The sequence below is a fragment of the Oncorhynchus tshawytscha genome, linkage group LG16, assembly GCF_018296145.1.
Source record: "Oncorhynchus tshawytscha isolate Ot180627B linkage group LG16, Otsh_v2.0, whole genome shotgun sequence".
In the NCBI taxonomy this organism is placed as follows: domain Eukaryota; kingdom Metazoa; phylum Chordata; class Actinopteri; order Salmoniformes; family Salmonidae; genus Oncorhynchus; species Oncorhynchus tshawytscha.
Genome location: NC_056444.1, coordinates 56841386 through 56854985, shown reverse-complemented (window position 1 = coordinate 56854985; position 13600 = coordinate 56841386). Strand labels below are relative to the sequence as shown.

Sequence of the window (13600 nt, the reverse complement as noted above, 5' to 3'; positions counted from 1 at the left end):
TATAAGGTAGCATTGTTTAAAGTGGCTAGTGATATATTTACATAATTTCCCATCAATTCCCATTATTAAAGTGGCTGGAGTTGAGTCAGTGTGTTGGCAGCAGCCACTCAATGTTAGTGGTGGCTGTTTAACAGTCTGATGGCCTTGAGATAGAAGCTGTTTTTCAGTCTCTCGGTCCCAGCTTTGATGCACCTGTACTGACCTCGCCTTCTGGATGATAGCGGGGTGAACAGGCAGTGGCTCGTCAAGAGGGGACACCATTTTTTTCTCCTCTTGGTGGGGAGGCTCCCTAACCAAATCTCGCTTAGGGCCCCCAAAAGGCTAGAGCTGGCCCTGCATGGAGGGATCAGATAGCTAGATTCTGGCTGCAAGATGGCCTGTGTCAGACGACTCTCACATAAACTGGCATCCATTTTTTTCCATGGCCGCTCCAGCACTCCAACCTTTTCTGGCATTCACTCTGACTGTCCACAGTGTCCAGTGTGTCTAAGGGGAAGATTCAGATCCTCTGTCACCCAGTGACATCATACCAGCGATGTATCAGCTGACTGACTGCCACAAATGACCCTCTTCCGTGGGAGTGTGGCCATTGTCAGGAGCATTAGCTGCCTCGCAAGACTTTACTGCAGAAACACCAGTTACAGTTGTGTTATGCCCTGGCTGTTCCATACAACCAATGTTGGAATGAATCTGTCTAATTCACTACTACAAGGAAGCAAGGAACCCCCAAAAATATAAACTTATACGAAAGACCACTTGCTGTCCAACTGGCATGAAGAAGGTGTGACAAAGGGGGTAAACTACATTAACATCACATGGACATTCAAGATCTTGTGATCACTTTGTGAGTGTGGCGTCTATTTACGGTGCTGAAACGTTATACCTCTGTTGGGAATGATGGCGAGCGCCAGACTGGAGCATTGCGTGTATTACGTGATGAGAGGCACCGAAGCACCTCTCTATTTATAACGGATCATAGGGCCTGACACATTGCACTCTCACAACATATGGACGGCCGACCAGAGGACACGTAGAGAAACAGCATGCCACTGCTGGGACACCGGAGCATAACACTCTATATAGGAGTGGCACAGCAGCAGGAGGCTTAACAGGTAGGACCTTATGGCTGCACACATGGACAATACACTTTCTGATACAGATGTGTGGGGGGAGTCCTTTAATAGTTAGGGTAATTTCAATGTTAAGGTCATTTCAAGTACTGTTGGAGTTAGTGAATCTGTGACATACATGAATTTCATGACAACTATCTTTTTATTTTAGTTAATGATTAAATCTCCCCACCTAGACAGAAGAAATTGCACATGAAGTGGTGGCTCATAGCCCACACAAAGCATATCATCATGCATTAGCAGACATTATCTATGAATGCCTTTTGCAAGGCAAGTCTTAGTTGCTCTCCTCAAACAAGTTTTCGCAATGCACTTGGCAAACATAGCCAATTCTTGGTTGAGACATCATGTAGCCTAAACTGATAGCAAACAAAGATTTTCAAGAGTTGACGTTATGTGTCATTCGTTGCAGTAGAACTGTTAAGAATCCCACTTTTTTGTTGAACTAGTTTGAGACACGAGTATCTTTATCTTCTCAGGTGTCGCACCATGTTTGCAGTGACATTTAAAGCACAGTGTTGATTTATTTCACAGGTAGTGGTGAAACTGTTTTGTAACCCTTCCTCACAATGGATGACTATGAACACAGTGTGCACGTCTCCGAGGGTGACTGGGACTCCTTCTTCCAGGAGTGCGAGGAGTGTGACCTCCACCCCCCCGCGCTGGCTGGATTGGACTCTAGCATTAGTGACTACAGCTTGAGTGACGTTGATGATGCGGGAGGGTCCACTTTCTTAGACAAGGGTCTGCGAGTTGACCTCAAGTCAGATGCTTGGGAGGCTGTCTGCCCCATGGACAGCCCCCGGGATTCCGAGGGTTCTCCCATGGAGCATTACCTCAACAAGTACAGTGTCGGTAGCTTGGAGAATGTCTTGTCGTGCAGCGAGGATGAGGATGTGCACCTGGAGTCTATCAATAGGTTCTTTGAGAGGCTTAAAAGTCTCCCAGAGGCTGAACAGTTTATTGAGCACAGCCAAGCAACAGTGGGGAAAAGCAGCAAGGTGGGGCAGGGGGAGGTGTGTGGTGATGGGCCACGAGCCAATGACGACGCTTTGCCAATAAACAACCCAGAGTTCAACTCCCTGTCTGCCAGCAGTGAGGCAGCAACTGGCATGGAAACCACAGAGCCAGACAATGCCAAAACAACAGATAGGCCTGACTCCAAGGTGGCTCCTGAGCTCCCAGTCAATGATGCCTCTGAGGGCAAGACAGACAAATCCACCAATCCCAATGTAGAGTTGGCCATCAGAGAGAAGGATTGGATGTTGGTGCCAGCAAATGAAGCAGGGAGGCTGAAAAGGGAGGGTCAATCCTGTGACTTACTCAAAGCAATATTGGAAATGACAGCCGACTCATTAAAGACACCTGCCTCTGGGAAAGTGCTGAACTCAGAGTTAGCTGTATGCAAAAGTGTGGGTGATGAGAGTAATGGGGATATCATGTTAGATAAACCACTTCTTAAGAAAACCTCTGATTCGTGCCCTAACCCTGATAGGGATTCATCTAAAAACCTTGAAGTGATGCCACACAATAAATCAACAGAAGGCAAATACCTTGCTGTCACATCAACAAAGAAAGACCCAGAACAGCAGAGCGTAAGGAGCCCAGATCAGTCTCCAACATTCACCATTAAAAAGAAGAGAAGGAGAAAAAAAACGGTCAGTATTGTGGACGCTGGTCAAGGGTACAAGAGGCAGTTCTTTGCCAATCATATTGACTCTGAGGCGAAGAGATGTGCACAGGGAATAGAAATGGATGCTCATGTAAGACTAGCAAGAGATTACACTGCAGTTTGCATGAATGAGGCCGGCTGTGAGCATATCAAATCCTCAGCTCACCAAACTCAGAGTTTTCATTGTCCACCTACACACTCAGAAATACTCCAAGGGAGAGCCAGAAACAATGTGACACCTGGCCCAACTGCAGTGGAGCATGACGAAGTGAGCCTCAATTTACCAACTCCCCTTCTAAGAGACCGTCAAAGTCAAACACTAACTGAGAAGAATGAGTTGAGGCCAGTAAAAGCTGAGCCTCTTGGTATGGAGGCGAACTGCAAACAAGCCAAATCTAGCTTACCTGTAAACAGTGAATGCACTGATAGATCAACATCCCCACCAGGTCGAGCTGTTGACAGCGGTTTGTCAACACCTAATTATGACGGTAATGTGGCAGCAAATTTACAGCCAAGCAGCACATTACAATTACAGCCATCAACAGAATCTAAAGAATGTCCTGGATTGCCAGTCTCAATGTCCACCTGTGCTTCTAGTGAGTCATCTCCGGTCACAGAGGAAGCAAAGTTTGGCCCAGATAACATCACAAAATATCAAAGGGAGTCTGGGCCTCTGCAACTGCACGAAGTGAATGGAAAGACTCAAAACAGGGAGGCCTCATCTGAGATTCTCCATACACCAGAATCAACAGAACATAACACCGCACACAGAAAGAACAATTTACTCATCTCTAAAGGCAGCAGTGGTGTTGTTTCAAACACATTGCAGCTGCCTGCTCATGAAAACATAGTCCTCAAGATGCACCAAGAATTTAAAAATGTACTCATCCCAACTCTTGATAAGAGTATGCCATCAGGAGTGGTCAGCACTAACACAACACTAAAACCCACCAAGACACCATTACTTGGCCAAATCAATAGTTTCAATGAGCCCTGCTGTTCAAAATCAGATGACGTAATCAGTCAAACAACATATGGAAACCAGACAGTTAATCCTGTATTAGCAATACCTCTTTTTACTGTCTCTTGTTACTCTGTTATTCCAAAGAGTGCTATGAACTCTAATCAGTCAGATGAAATAAATAATACTTACATAAGTTATAATGTCACTGAAAAAGACCCTGATTCGTGTACTCCAGAGAATGTCCCATTAACTCAATCAAATATTTCACTTTCTAATTCCCCTGAATTACAAATGGAAAGTAACCAAATTGTTGGGTTTCAGTCTAACAAAACACATATGACAGCACTGCCAGATAAACGTAACACTGACATAGACTTGCCAATGACGTTATTTGAAAGCTCTGATACACCTGATATTCAAACCAGATTCAATGGTCAAGGAGCAGAACTTTCTGTAGGCAAAGCAACAAGGGAAATGTCTGAACATGACAGTCAGGATACGTCTCAAGATACTCCAGAACTCAAAGTTGATATAGAGGTCAACACAGAGGACACTGTTAGCACAGCCAAAACAGCAGAGTGTGAGGGGATTGAAAAAGCACCCGACGAAACACATCCTGTGTATGCCATCTCCAGTTTTTGGAATGAGATGGAGAAGCTGACCATTAATGACATTTTGCGACTACGTACGGTCAGCAATGCCCACCAGGCCAGTGTTCTCCCCCAGCCACCAAAGGCTGAGGCAGCCAACAGCTCTGATGCCGCAGACTCAGGATACTTCACTAACTTGGACGACTCCAAAGCTCACCGCTCCAGTGGCGACATTTCCACCATTTCTGATTTTGACAAAAAATTCTCACAAAATACAAATGCTGATAATCCAAGCACTGATCCAATCATAAGAAATGAATCATCCAACTCTATTGGTATCTTATGGGAAAGCGAGCCAGACTCAGTTAACGTTGGGGCTGGTATATACCCAGAAAATGTTGCAATGCTAAGTTCCGCAAGTTACATCCCCCGACCAATCTTTTCAGGCAGTGCCCCACAGTACGTAAGAAAAATTAGCAAAAACGTCAGTGTGCAGAACCTACTAGCTCTGGAAGTTGAGCCACTTTGCCAGGTGTTGAAAGGTCAGGCCTTACCAACTGTTATATCAGAGGAAAGAGAACCAGAAATGGAGTCCTGCAGTGATGGACATTTAGTGGGGCAGCACAGTAGCATGAATTCTTTACCTTCAGCATCTTTTTCAGAGGATGTGTCAAAAGAAAGCAATCAGATCTCTTTCTCTGAGATCATCCAGTACGTCTTTGGAGGAAATAAATCGGAGGCCAGTCCATCGGAAACAAACAACATGGCCGCCTACTATGTCAACAGTGATTCAGTCCCTGATTATGAGCATTTCTACTCCGAGTTTGATGCAGGAAGCTTCTTCTACCCTGTCAGGGAGGCATCAATCCACAACAAGGATGAGCTGTTGCCCATCTTTTCCTGCGGACATTCGGCCAACAAGAATCTTCAGTTCCCGGAGGCCTACGATCATTTCTTCTCCAGTGACTCGTCTGCAGACTCGGATGAGGAAGATAACCAAGTCAGAAGTCCGATCCGGGTGATCACGCGGTTGAACCATAAGCCAAATGAGACCCAAGGTGTAATAGTGGCTCCGGACATATATGAGGACTTTTTCACAGACGAGGGTCTAAGTGAGAACTTCTTCTGGAAAAACTATTTCTCCCTACGGAAGGTCCGCCTCACTGGCTCCACCAGCCAAAGTCAGAGATCTGACTCCTGGTCGCTGGTTCCTGTGGATGAGATCAAGAGTTCATTCTGCAGAAGCATTAGACCCATCCACACGCTGGGCATCCAAGACCAGCCTTTTCCTGATCAACTGCTGTACAACCTAGAAGGCAGGATCTTCAGACAGCTGGCCGAACAGAAGAGGAGATATCCGGATCTGCAGATGGCTGTTGCTAATCCCAGTAAGGCCATTTTCTCTATTATCACATACACATTACTATGCACATTCAGCACTTGGAGTCTTCAAGTATTTTACTTTTTTTTATGTATCTAACCCAGCTGGGAAAACTGATACATTTCTTGACATCATGGCCAAGTTGTATACTGGTTGTAAAAGGATGTTTTTTTTATCTGGTTGTAATCTGGTTGCCTGATGTCTCATCAACCAGAAAAGTAATTTACCATGCCAAATTTTGCAAGCTGGCAAGAGGTAGTGCAATCTAATAGTTGAAAGACCTTAGTCATAATCGATTACTAACTGTTGTGATCTTAACGTGCTCCCTCAATCCAGCTGTCAAGGAACATTGACTAGACGCACGTAGTAGTGCTAAGCCAAGTGCCAGAGGAATGGTTGCACGTGATAACTCTTCTTCAATCACTGTCCGTGTCATCTCAAGTTGCCTAGTGCCAAGCGTTATTCACATGTTTGCCGTCAAATGGTAAGTATAAATAGGCCCACCATGGTGGCCAAAGGAGCACCATTCCATCCAGTAAGCAGCTCTAAGACGGAACAGTAACCTTGACCGCACATATACACAATAGCACAATATACACACATAGCACAATGTGTTTAACATGGTGATCAACAATGATTCACCCATAGATTTTCCTTAAAGGGAAGTTAGCAAAACACATATCCAAAAACTGTCTTGGAGTCAAAGCCAAAGTGGACATTTTTCTTTAGTAGAACATCCCTTTAACGTGCCCAGAAATACCTGTTTGCCACAGAGCTGTCCCAGTGCCACACTTTAGATTGTTTGGAATTAGTCCAGGTATCGCTATGGCTGGAACCTGATCAGGGCACAGTGTGAAAGAACAGGACATTTCCTGCCTAATGTAATGAGGCCTAGTCTGTCTGCAGCAGGTATGGGATTTGATGATCTCCTCCTGGACATATTCCCTGCGTGAACGTGCATTACCACAGTAAGCCCATTTCCTCTGTGCTCCATGGGGACAATTGTACTCCCAAGACAGCTGAGCAATGCCACGTCCCCACTGATCTTATATTTTAGTTTTGTAGCCAAAGAGCACACAAAGTACTCCAAAGTACTCACACCAACAGTATCTACTGAGCCAAGCCAACTTGTACTACGCTGGCCTCATTACACATCCACAATAGTTGCTGGAAACTTGCTGGAGAGGACGGTGTGAAAAGGAAATATCCAAGCCAGCACGGTACGGTTTGCGTTGGCACAATAATGTGAAAAGAGTAGAACAGTAGAGAATGTTCAATCTTGAATGTGATACATTTTGTTTGACTATTTAAACAGCCACATACTGTGTCCTTTCTAGGATTAGATGCCTCCCTTGTACCTCTCAGACAGTCAGACATGTGTTTAGTCTGCATCGCATTCGCCTCCTGGGTGTTGAAGTCCGCTAACCCACAAGCTGGAGATGCCTGGAAGGCTGGTATGTACATTCAATAGACCTTGGCCTGGTTTCCCAATAGCACCTTAAGGCTAAGTCCATCGTTAGAACCTTTGTCTGAGCATGGTTAAATCTCCGAGATGTTTCCCAAAACCATTGTTACTAAAGTTACACTTGAAAATGCTTGTTATTTAATGATTTGCTCAGACCACTCAAATAGCAGCTATGTGCTTCGTTAGATGATTTATGTATTTTTTCCCCTGCCGTGTCGCTTTATACATAGAAGATCTCAGCTAAACACAAAATCAAGATGTTTAATCGGTCTTTCTGTGACCACAGATGACTTCAGATGTCTTTGCAATTGGTAGAAACTGTTGGAAACAAGCATGGTTTTCAGACCCCTTGACTTTTTTCACATTTTTGTTACGTTACAGCCTTACTCTTAAATTGATTGAATTGTTTTTTTCAATCTACACACAATACCCCATCATGACAAAGCAAAAACTGTTTTTATTTTATTTTGGAAAATGTATTAAAAATAAACTGAAATATCACATTTACATAAGTATTCAGACCCTTTACCCACTACTTTGTTGAAGTCTCCCAGTCCCTGCCGCTGAAAAACATCCCCGCAGTATGATGCTGCCATCAGCATGCTTCACCGTAGGGATGGTGGCAGGTTTCCTCCAGACTTGGCATTCAGGCCAAAGAGTTCAATCTTGGTTTCATCAGACCAGAGAATCTTGTTTCTCATGATCTGAAAGTTTTAGGTGCCTTTTGGCAAACACCAAGTGGGCTGTCAATTGCCTTTTACTAAGGAGTTGCTTCCGTCTGGCCTCTCTACCATAAAGGCCTGATTGGTGGAGTGCTGCAGAGATGGTTGTCCTTCTGGAAGGTTCTCCCATCTCCACAGAGGAACTCTGGAGCTCTTTCATAGTGACCATTTGGTTATTGGCCATCTCGCTGACCAAGGCCCTTCTCCCCTGATTGCTCAGTTTGGCCGGGCGGGAAGCTCTAGGAAGAGTCTTGGTGGTTCCAAACTTCTTCCATTCAAGAATTATAGAGGCCGCTGTGTTCTTGGGGACCTTCAATACTGCAAAAATGTTTTGGTACCCTTCCCCAGATCTGTGTCCCAACACAATCTCATCTCGGAGCTCTACAGACATTTCCTTCGACCTCATGGCTTGATTTTTGCTCTGACATCGCACGGCAAGCGGTACCGGAGCGCCAGGTCTAAGACCAAAAGTCTCCTTAACAGCTTCTACCCCTAATCCATACGATTGCTGACCAATGAATCAAATGGCCAACCAGACAATTTACATTGACCCCCCCCCCCTTCCACCTTTTTTTTTACACTGCTGGTACTCGCTGTTTATTTATCTATGCATCTATGCATAGTCACATAGTCACTACAAATTACCTCAACTAACCTGTACCGCCTCACATTGACAGTACTGGTACCCCCTGTTATATAGCCTCGTTATTGTTATGTAATTTTCATGTTACCTTTTTTTCACTTTAGTTTATTTAGTAAATATTTCTTGAACTGCATTTCATAAAAGACCAAGTCCAAATTATGGCAGGAACAGCTCAAATAAGCAAAGAGAAACAACAATCTATCATTACTTTAAGACATGAAGGTCAGTCAATACAGAACATTTCAAGAACTTTGAAAGTTTCTTCAAGTGCAGTCGCAAAAACCATCAAGCGCTATGATGAAACTGGCTTTCATGAGGACTGCCACAGGAAAGGAAGACCCAGAGTTACCTCTGCTGCAGAGGATAAGTTCATTAGACTTACCATCCTCAGAAATTGCTGCCCAAATAAATGAAAATAAATGCTTCACAGAGTAACAGACACATCTCAACATCAACTGTTCAGAGGAGACTGCGTGAATCAGGCCTTCATGGTCGAATTGCTGCGAAGAAACCACTACTAAAGGACACCAATAAGAAGAAGAGACTTGCTTGGGCCAAGAAAAACAAGCAATGGACATTAGACCCATGGAAATCTGTCCTTTAGTCTGATGAGTCCAAATTTGAGATTTTTGGTTCCAACCGTTGTGCCTTTGTGAGACCGTTGTAGGTGAACGGATGATCTCCGCATGTTTGGTTGCCACCATGAAGCATGGGGGAGAAGATGTGATAGTGTGGGGGTGCTTTGCTGGTGACTGTCTCAAGGAACAGTTCTCTCTCTGTGGGTCTAACCCCAGAAGTTATGAAAAATGGTTAAAGACCTGAAGAATAAACCTTCCTCCTCACAGCTGCCCATGTCCCTTAATGTTGATGATGTGGGTGTTACTGATGAGGAGCACATGGCTGAGCTCTTTAATCACCACTTCATTAAGTCAGGATTCCTCATTTTCCATCCCTTCTAATGCGACTCTCCCCGATGCTCCTTCCTCTGTTTGCCCTGCCCCACGATAAAGTTTCTCACTGCAGGCAGTCACTGAGTCCGTGGCGCAAAAGAAGCTCCTGAAACTTGACCCCCAAAAAACATATGACCAAAAACTTTTTAAAAAGAAAGGATGGTTTAGATCCTTTCTTTTTTAAAAGTTGCTGCCCCTATCATCTCCAAGCCTATCTCCAACCATTTTAACCTGTCTCTCCTCTCTGGGGAGGTTCCCATTGCTTGGAAGGCAGCCACGGTGTGTACTTTATTTAAAGGGGAGATCAAGCTGTTATATCCTAACTGTTATAGACCTATTTCTATTTTTGCCCTGTTTATCAAAAGTTTTGGAAAAACTTGTCAATAATCAACTGACTGGCTATCTTGAGGTCTACAGTATTCTCTCTGGTATGCAATCTGGTTTCCGCTCAGGTTATTGATGTGTCACTGCCACCTTAAAGGTCCTCAATGATGTCACAATTGCCCTTGATTCTAAGCAATGTTGTGCTGCTATTTTTATTGACTTGGCCAAAGCTTTTGATACGGTAGACCATTCCATTCTTGTTGTCCAGCTAAGGAGTATTGGTGTTTCTGAGGGGTCTTTGGCCTGGTTTGCTAACTACCTCTCTTAAAGAGTGCAGTGTATAAAGTCAGAACATCTGCTGTCTCAGCCACTGTCTGTCACCAAGGGAGTACCCCAAGGCTCGATCCTAGGCCCCACGCTCTTCTCAATTTACATCAACAACATAGCTCAAGAATTAGGAAGCTCTCTCAATGTATTTGTATGCAGAAGATTCAGTCTTATACTTAGCTGGCCCCTCCCTGGATTTTGTGTTAAACGCTCTACAACAAAGCTTTCTTAGTGTCCAACAAGCTTTCTCTGCCTTTAACCTTGTTCTGAACACCTCCAAAACAAAGGTCATATGGTTTGGTAAGAAGAATGCCCCTCTCCCCACCTGTGTGATTACTACCTCTGAGGGTTTAGAGCTTGAGGTAGTTACCTTATACAAGTACTTGGGGGGTATGGCTAGACGTTACACTGTCCTTCTCTCAGCACATAGCAAAGCTGCAGGCTAAAGTTAAATGTAGACTTGATTTCCCTCTATCGTAATCACTCCTCTTTCACCACAGCTGCCAAACTGACCATCCTACCCATGCTAGATTACGGATGAATTATAGATCGGCAGATAAGGGTGCTCTCGAGTGGCTAGATGTTTTTTTACCATTCGGCCATCAGATTTGCCACCAATGCTCCTTATAGGACACATCACTGCACTCTGTACTCCTCTGTAAACTCGTCATCTCTGTACCCATCGCAGATCCACTGGTTGATGTTTATTTAATAAACCCACTTAGGTCTCACTCCCCCCTATCTCAAATCAAAATCAAATCAAATGTTATTGGTCACATACACATGGTCAGCAGATGTTAATGCGAGTGTAGCGAAATGCTTGTACTTCTAGTTCCAACCATGCAGTAATATCTAACAAATAATCTAACAAATTCACAACAACTACCTTATGCACACAAATGTAAAGGGAGGAATAAGAATATGTACATATAAATATATGGATGAGCGATGACCGTGCGGCATAGGCAAGATGCAGTAGATGGTATAGAATACGGTATATACATATGAGATATGAGTAATGTAGGATATGTAAACATTATTAAAGTGCCGTTATTTAAAGTGACTATTGATACCTTTATTAAGTCCATTTATTTAAGTGGCCAGAGATTTGAGTCTGTATGTTGGCAGCAGCCTCTCTATGTTAGTGATGGCTGTTTAACAGTCTGATGGCCTTGAGATAGAAGCTGTTTTTCAGTCTCTCGGTTCCAGCTTTGATGCATCTGTACTGACCTCGCCTTCTTAATGGTAGCAGTGTGAACAAGCAGGTGCTCGGGTGGTTGTGGTCTTTTTGGCCTTCCTGTGACATCGGGTGCTGTAGGTGTCCTGTAGGGCAGGTAGTTTGCCCCCGGTGATGCGTTGTGCAGACCGCACTACCCTCTGGAGAGCCTGAGATACCTACTGCAGCCCTCATCCTCCACATACAACACCCGCTCTGACAGTCACATTCTCTTGAAGGTCCCCAAAGCACACACATCCTTGGGTCGCTCCTCTTTTCAGTTCACTGCAGCTAGTGACTGGAACGAGCTGCAAAAAACACTCAAACTGGACATTTTATCTCTATCTCTTTATTCCATAGACTCAACCATGGACACTCTTACTGACAGTTGTGGCTGCTTTGCGTGATATATTGTTGTCCCTACCCTCTTGCCCTTTTTGCTGTTGACTGTGCCCAATAATGTTTGTACCGTGTTTTTTTCTGCTACCATGTTGTGCTACTGCCACCATGTTGTGCTGCTGCCATGTTGTGTTGCTACCATGTTGTTGTCGTGCTGTGTTGCTACCATGCTGTGTTTTCATGTGTTGCTGCCATGCTATGTTGTTGTCTTAGGTTTCTCTTTATGTAGTGTTGTGTTGTCTCTCTTGTCGTGACGTGTGTTTTGTCCTATTTTTTTAATTTTTTTATCCCTGCTCATGTAGGAGGCCTTTTGCCTTCTGGCAGGCCGTCATTGCAAATAAGAATTTATTCGTAACTGACTTGCCTAGTTAAATAAAGGTTTAAATGAACTATTCTTACTCATTTTGATGCCACATGCCGTTTTAAACAAGAAAAGTTGGTTTTAAGGGGCAGTTGACCTTTAAAGCCAATGTTATATTTTGAAGAATATTGTTATATTCTAGTCTAGTATTAGACTAGATCTAATACCTTTTTTTCCCCAATCTATTTGTTCTTATGAGTTATTATATGATTACATTATTATACAACATGTCTCAAACATTCAATTCAATAATAAGAAAATGTCATTAGTTGTTCAGTCAAGAATGATGCAGTCATGCGATTGGCTCATGTGATATTTTTTTCCCACGGAACATTGCACAGTTCTCCTGGCCAACATAAGTGCGCTGTCTGCCATCCGATACCTGCGGAGAAGAGGCAGGGAAGAGGCATCTGGAGAGAAGCCATAACATCAAACACCCTCCATCTGATACAGGGACAGTCACCATGCACAGCTACGTCCTTCCTAAGTTTACCCCTTACTCCCATGGAAACTGAATTCATCTTGGGTGCTTTGACGTTCAGTCCTATCAGGGTTCCTTGGGACGTCGTACCCTAACCCATTAACCATTGGACATTTCTACTTCAATGGGGTAGGGACGACCCAAGGATACCGTATAGCATGGACCATCCTTTGACTGCAAGTGAAATCTGTGGTTTCCTCTTGTAAAAATATAGATATTTAAATAAATAAAAAATAGAGGGCTAAAGCTATGTTTTGCTGTGCCTGAAATGTTTGCACTATAACTTCTGAACATCAAAGTTAGCAATAAAAACCATGTCCAATCCACTGAAATGGTCAAGATAGTGTGTATGATAATATTCCTGTATGCCGTTTTTTAAGAGTGTGTTTGAGGTCCGTTAATGTCATTTGGATAAATATAACCTATAACAAGGGTTTAGATGACAACATCCTTGGGTAAGAGATGTATGATATTTATGAGCGTACAAAAAGAGACAGATATATTGAGATTTTATAATGAAGGTACCAAAATGTAGAGAAGAGACATAAGATGCCAGTGGAAAGTGCTCTAAGAGATATACACTGTCAATGTGTTAGGATGAGGACATGAATATAGTGTGTATGTTTTGGAATTGAATGACAAATATTAGTAAAGTAAAGGTACAGAATGGATACAAAAATATACCTATGTTTGATTATTCAATCAACTTCAAAGTATTTTACTATGTGAAATCATCGCATACCCCAATACAAAACAACGGTGTATTATATGGGGTAACCAGATTTATTTAGGGGACTACAAATACATGTCATTGTTTTTTGTTTATACATAATTACGTCTGTTTTATTTGATGGCCTCTATTAGATGACTTTCTGTCATTGTATGGTTTGTTCTGTGAACTGTGGATGTATTACGTTTCAAATATATGCCATTTCAGAGTTGACAAGCGGTTTCCTGTGTTCTGTCAGATTTTAT

General features: G+C 43.3%; 1 protein-coding gene across 1 annotated transcript; it reads left to right on the top strand.

Annotated features, from left to right (window-relative positions):
* Nucleotides 1-1011: 1011 nt before the first annotated feature.
* On the top strand, nt 1012-13566 carry LOC112215978 (PPARGC1 and ESRR induced regulator, muscle 1). Its single transcript, XM_024375509.1, has 4 exons — nt 1012-1112; nt 1665-5744; nt 7075-7191; nt 12486-13566. The coding sequence occupies exons 2-4, from the start codon at nt 1700-1702 to the stop codon at nt 12569-12571; spliced, it is 4248 nt and encodes a 1415-aa protein (XP_024231277.1). The 5' UTR covers nt 1012-1112; nt 1665-1699; the 3' UTR covers nt 12572-13566.
* Nucleotides 13567-13600: the final 34 nt, after the last annotated feature.

What these genes read in the sequence shown, in the direction of transcription:
- LOC112215978 (XM_024375509.1), top strand. Translation starts at nt 1,700, where the DNA reads ATGGATGACTATGAACACAGTGTGCACGTCTCCGAGGGTGACTGGGAC. An exon ending in GATGGCTGTTGCTAATCCCA is followed by an intron (nt 5,745 to 7,074) that starts GTAAGGCCATTT and finishes TGTCCTTTCTAG; the next exon opens with GATTAGATGCCTCCCTTGTA. An exon ending in TGGAGATGCCTGGAAGGCTG is followed by an intron (nt 7,192 to 12,485) that starts GTATGTACATTC and finishes AACATTGCACAG; the next exon opens with TTCTCCTGGCCAACATAAGT.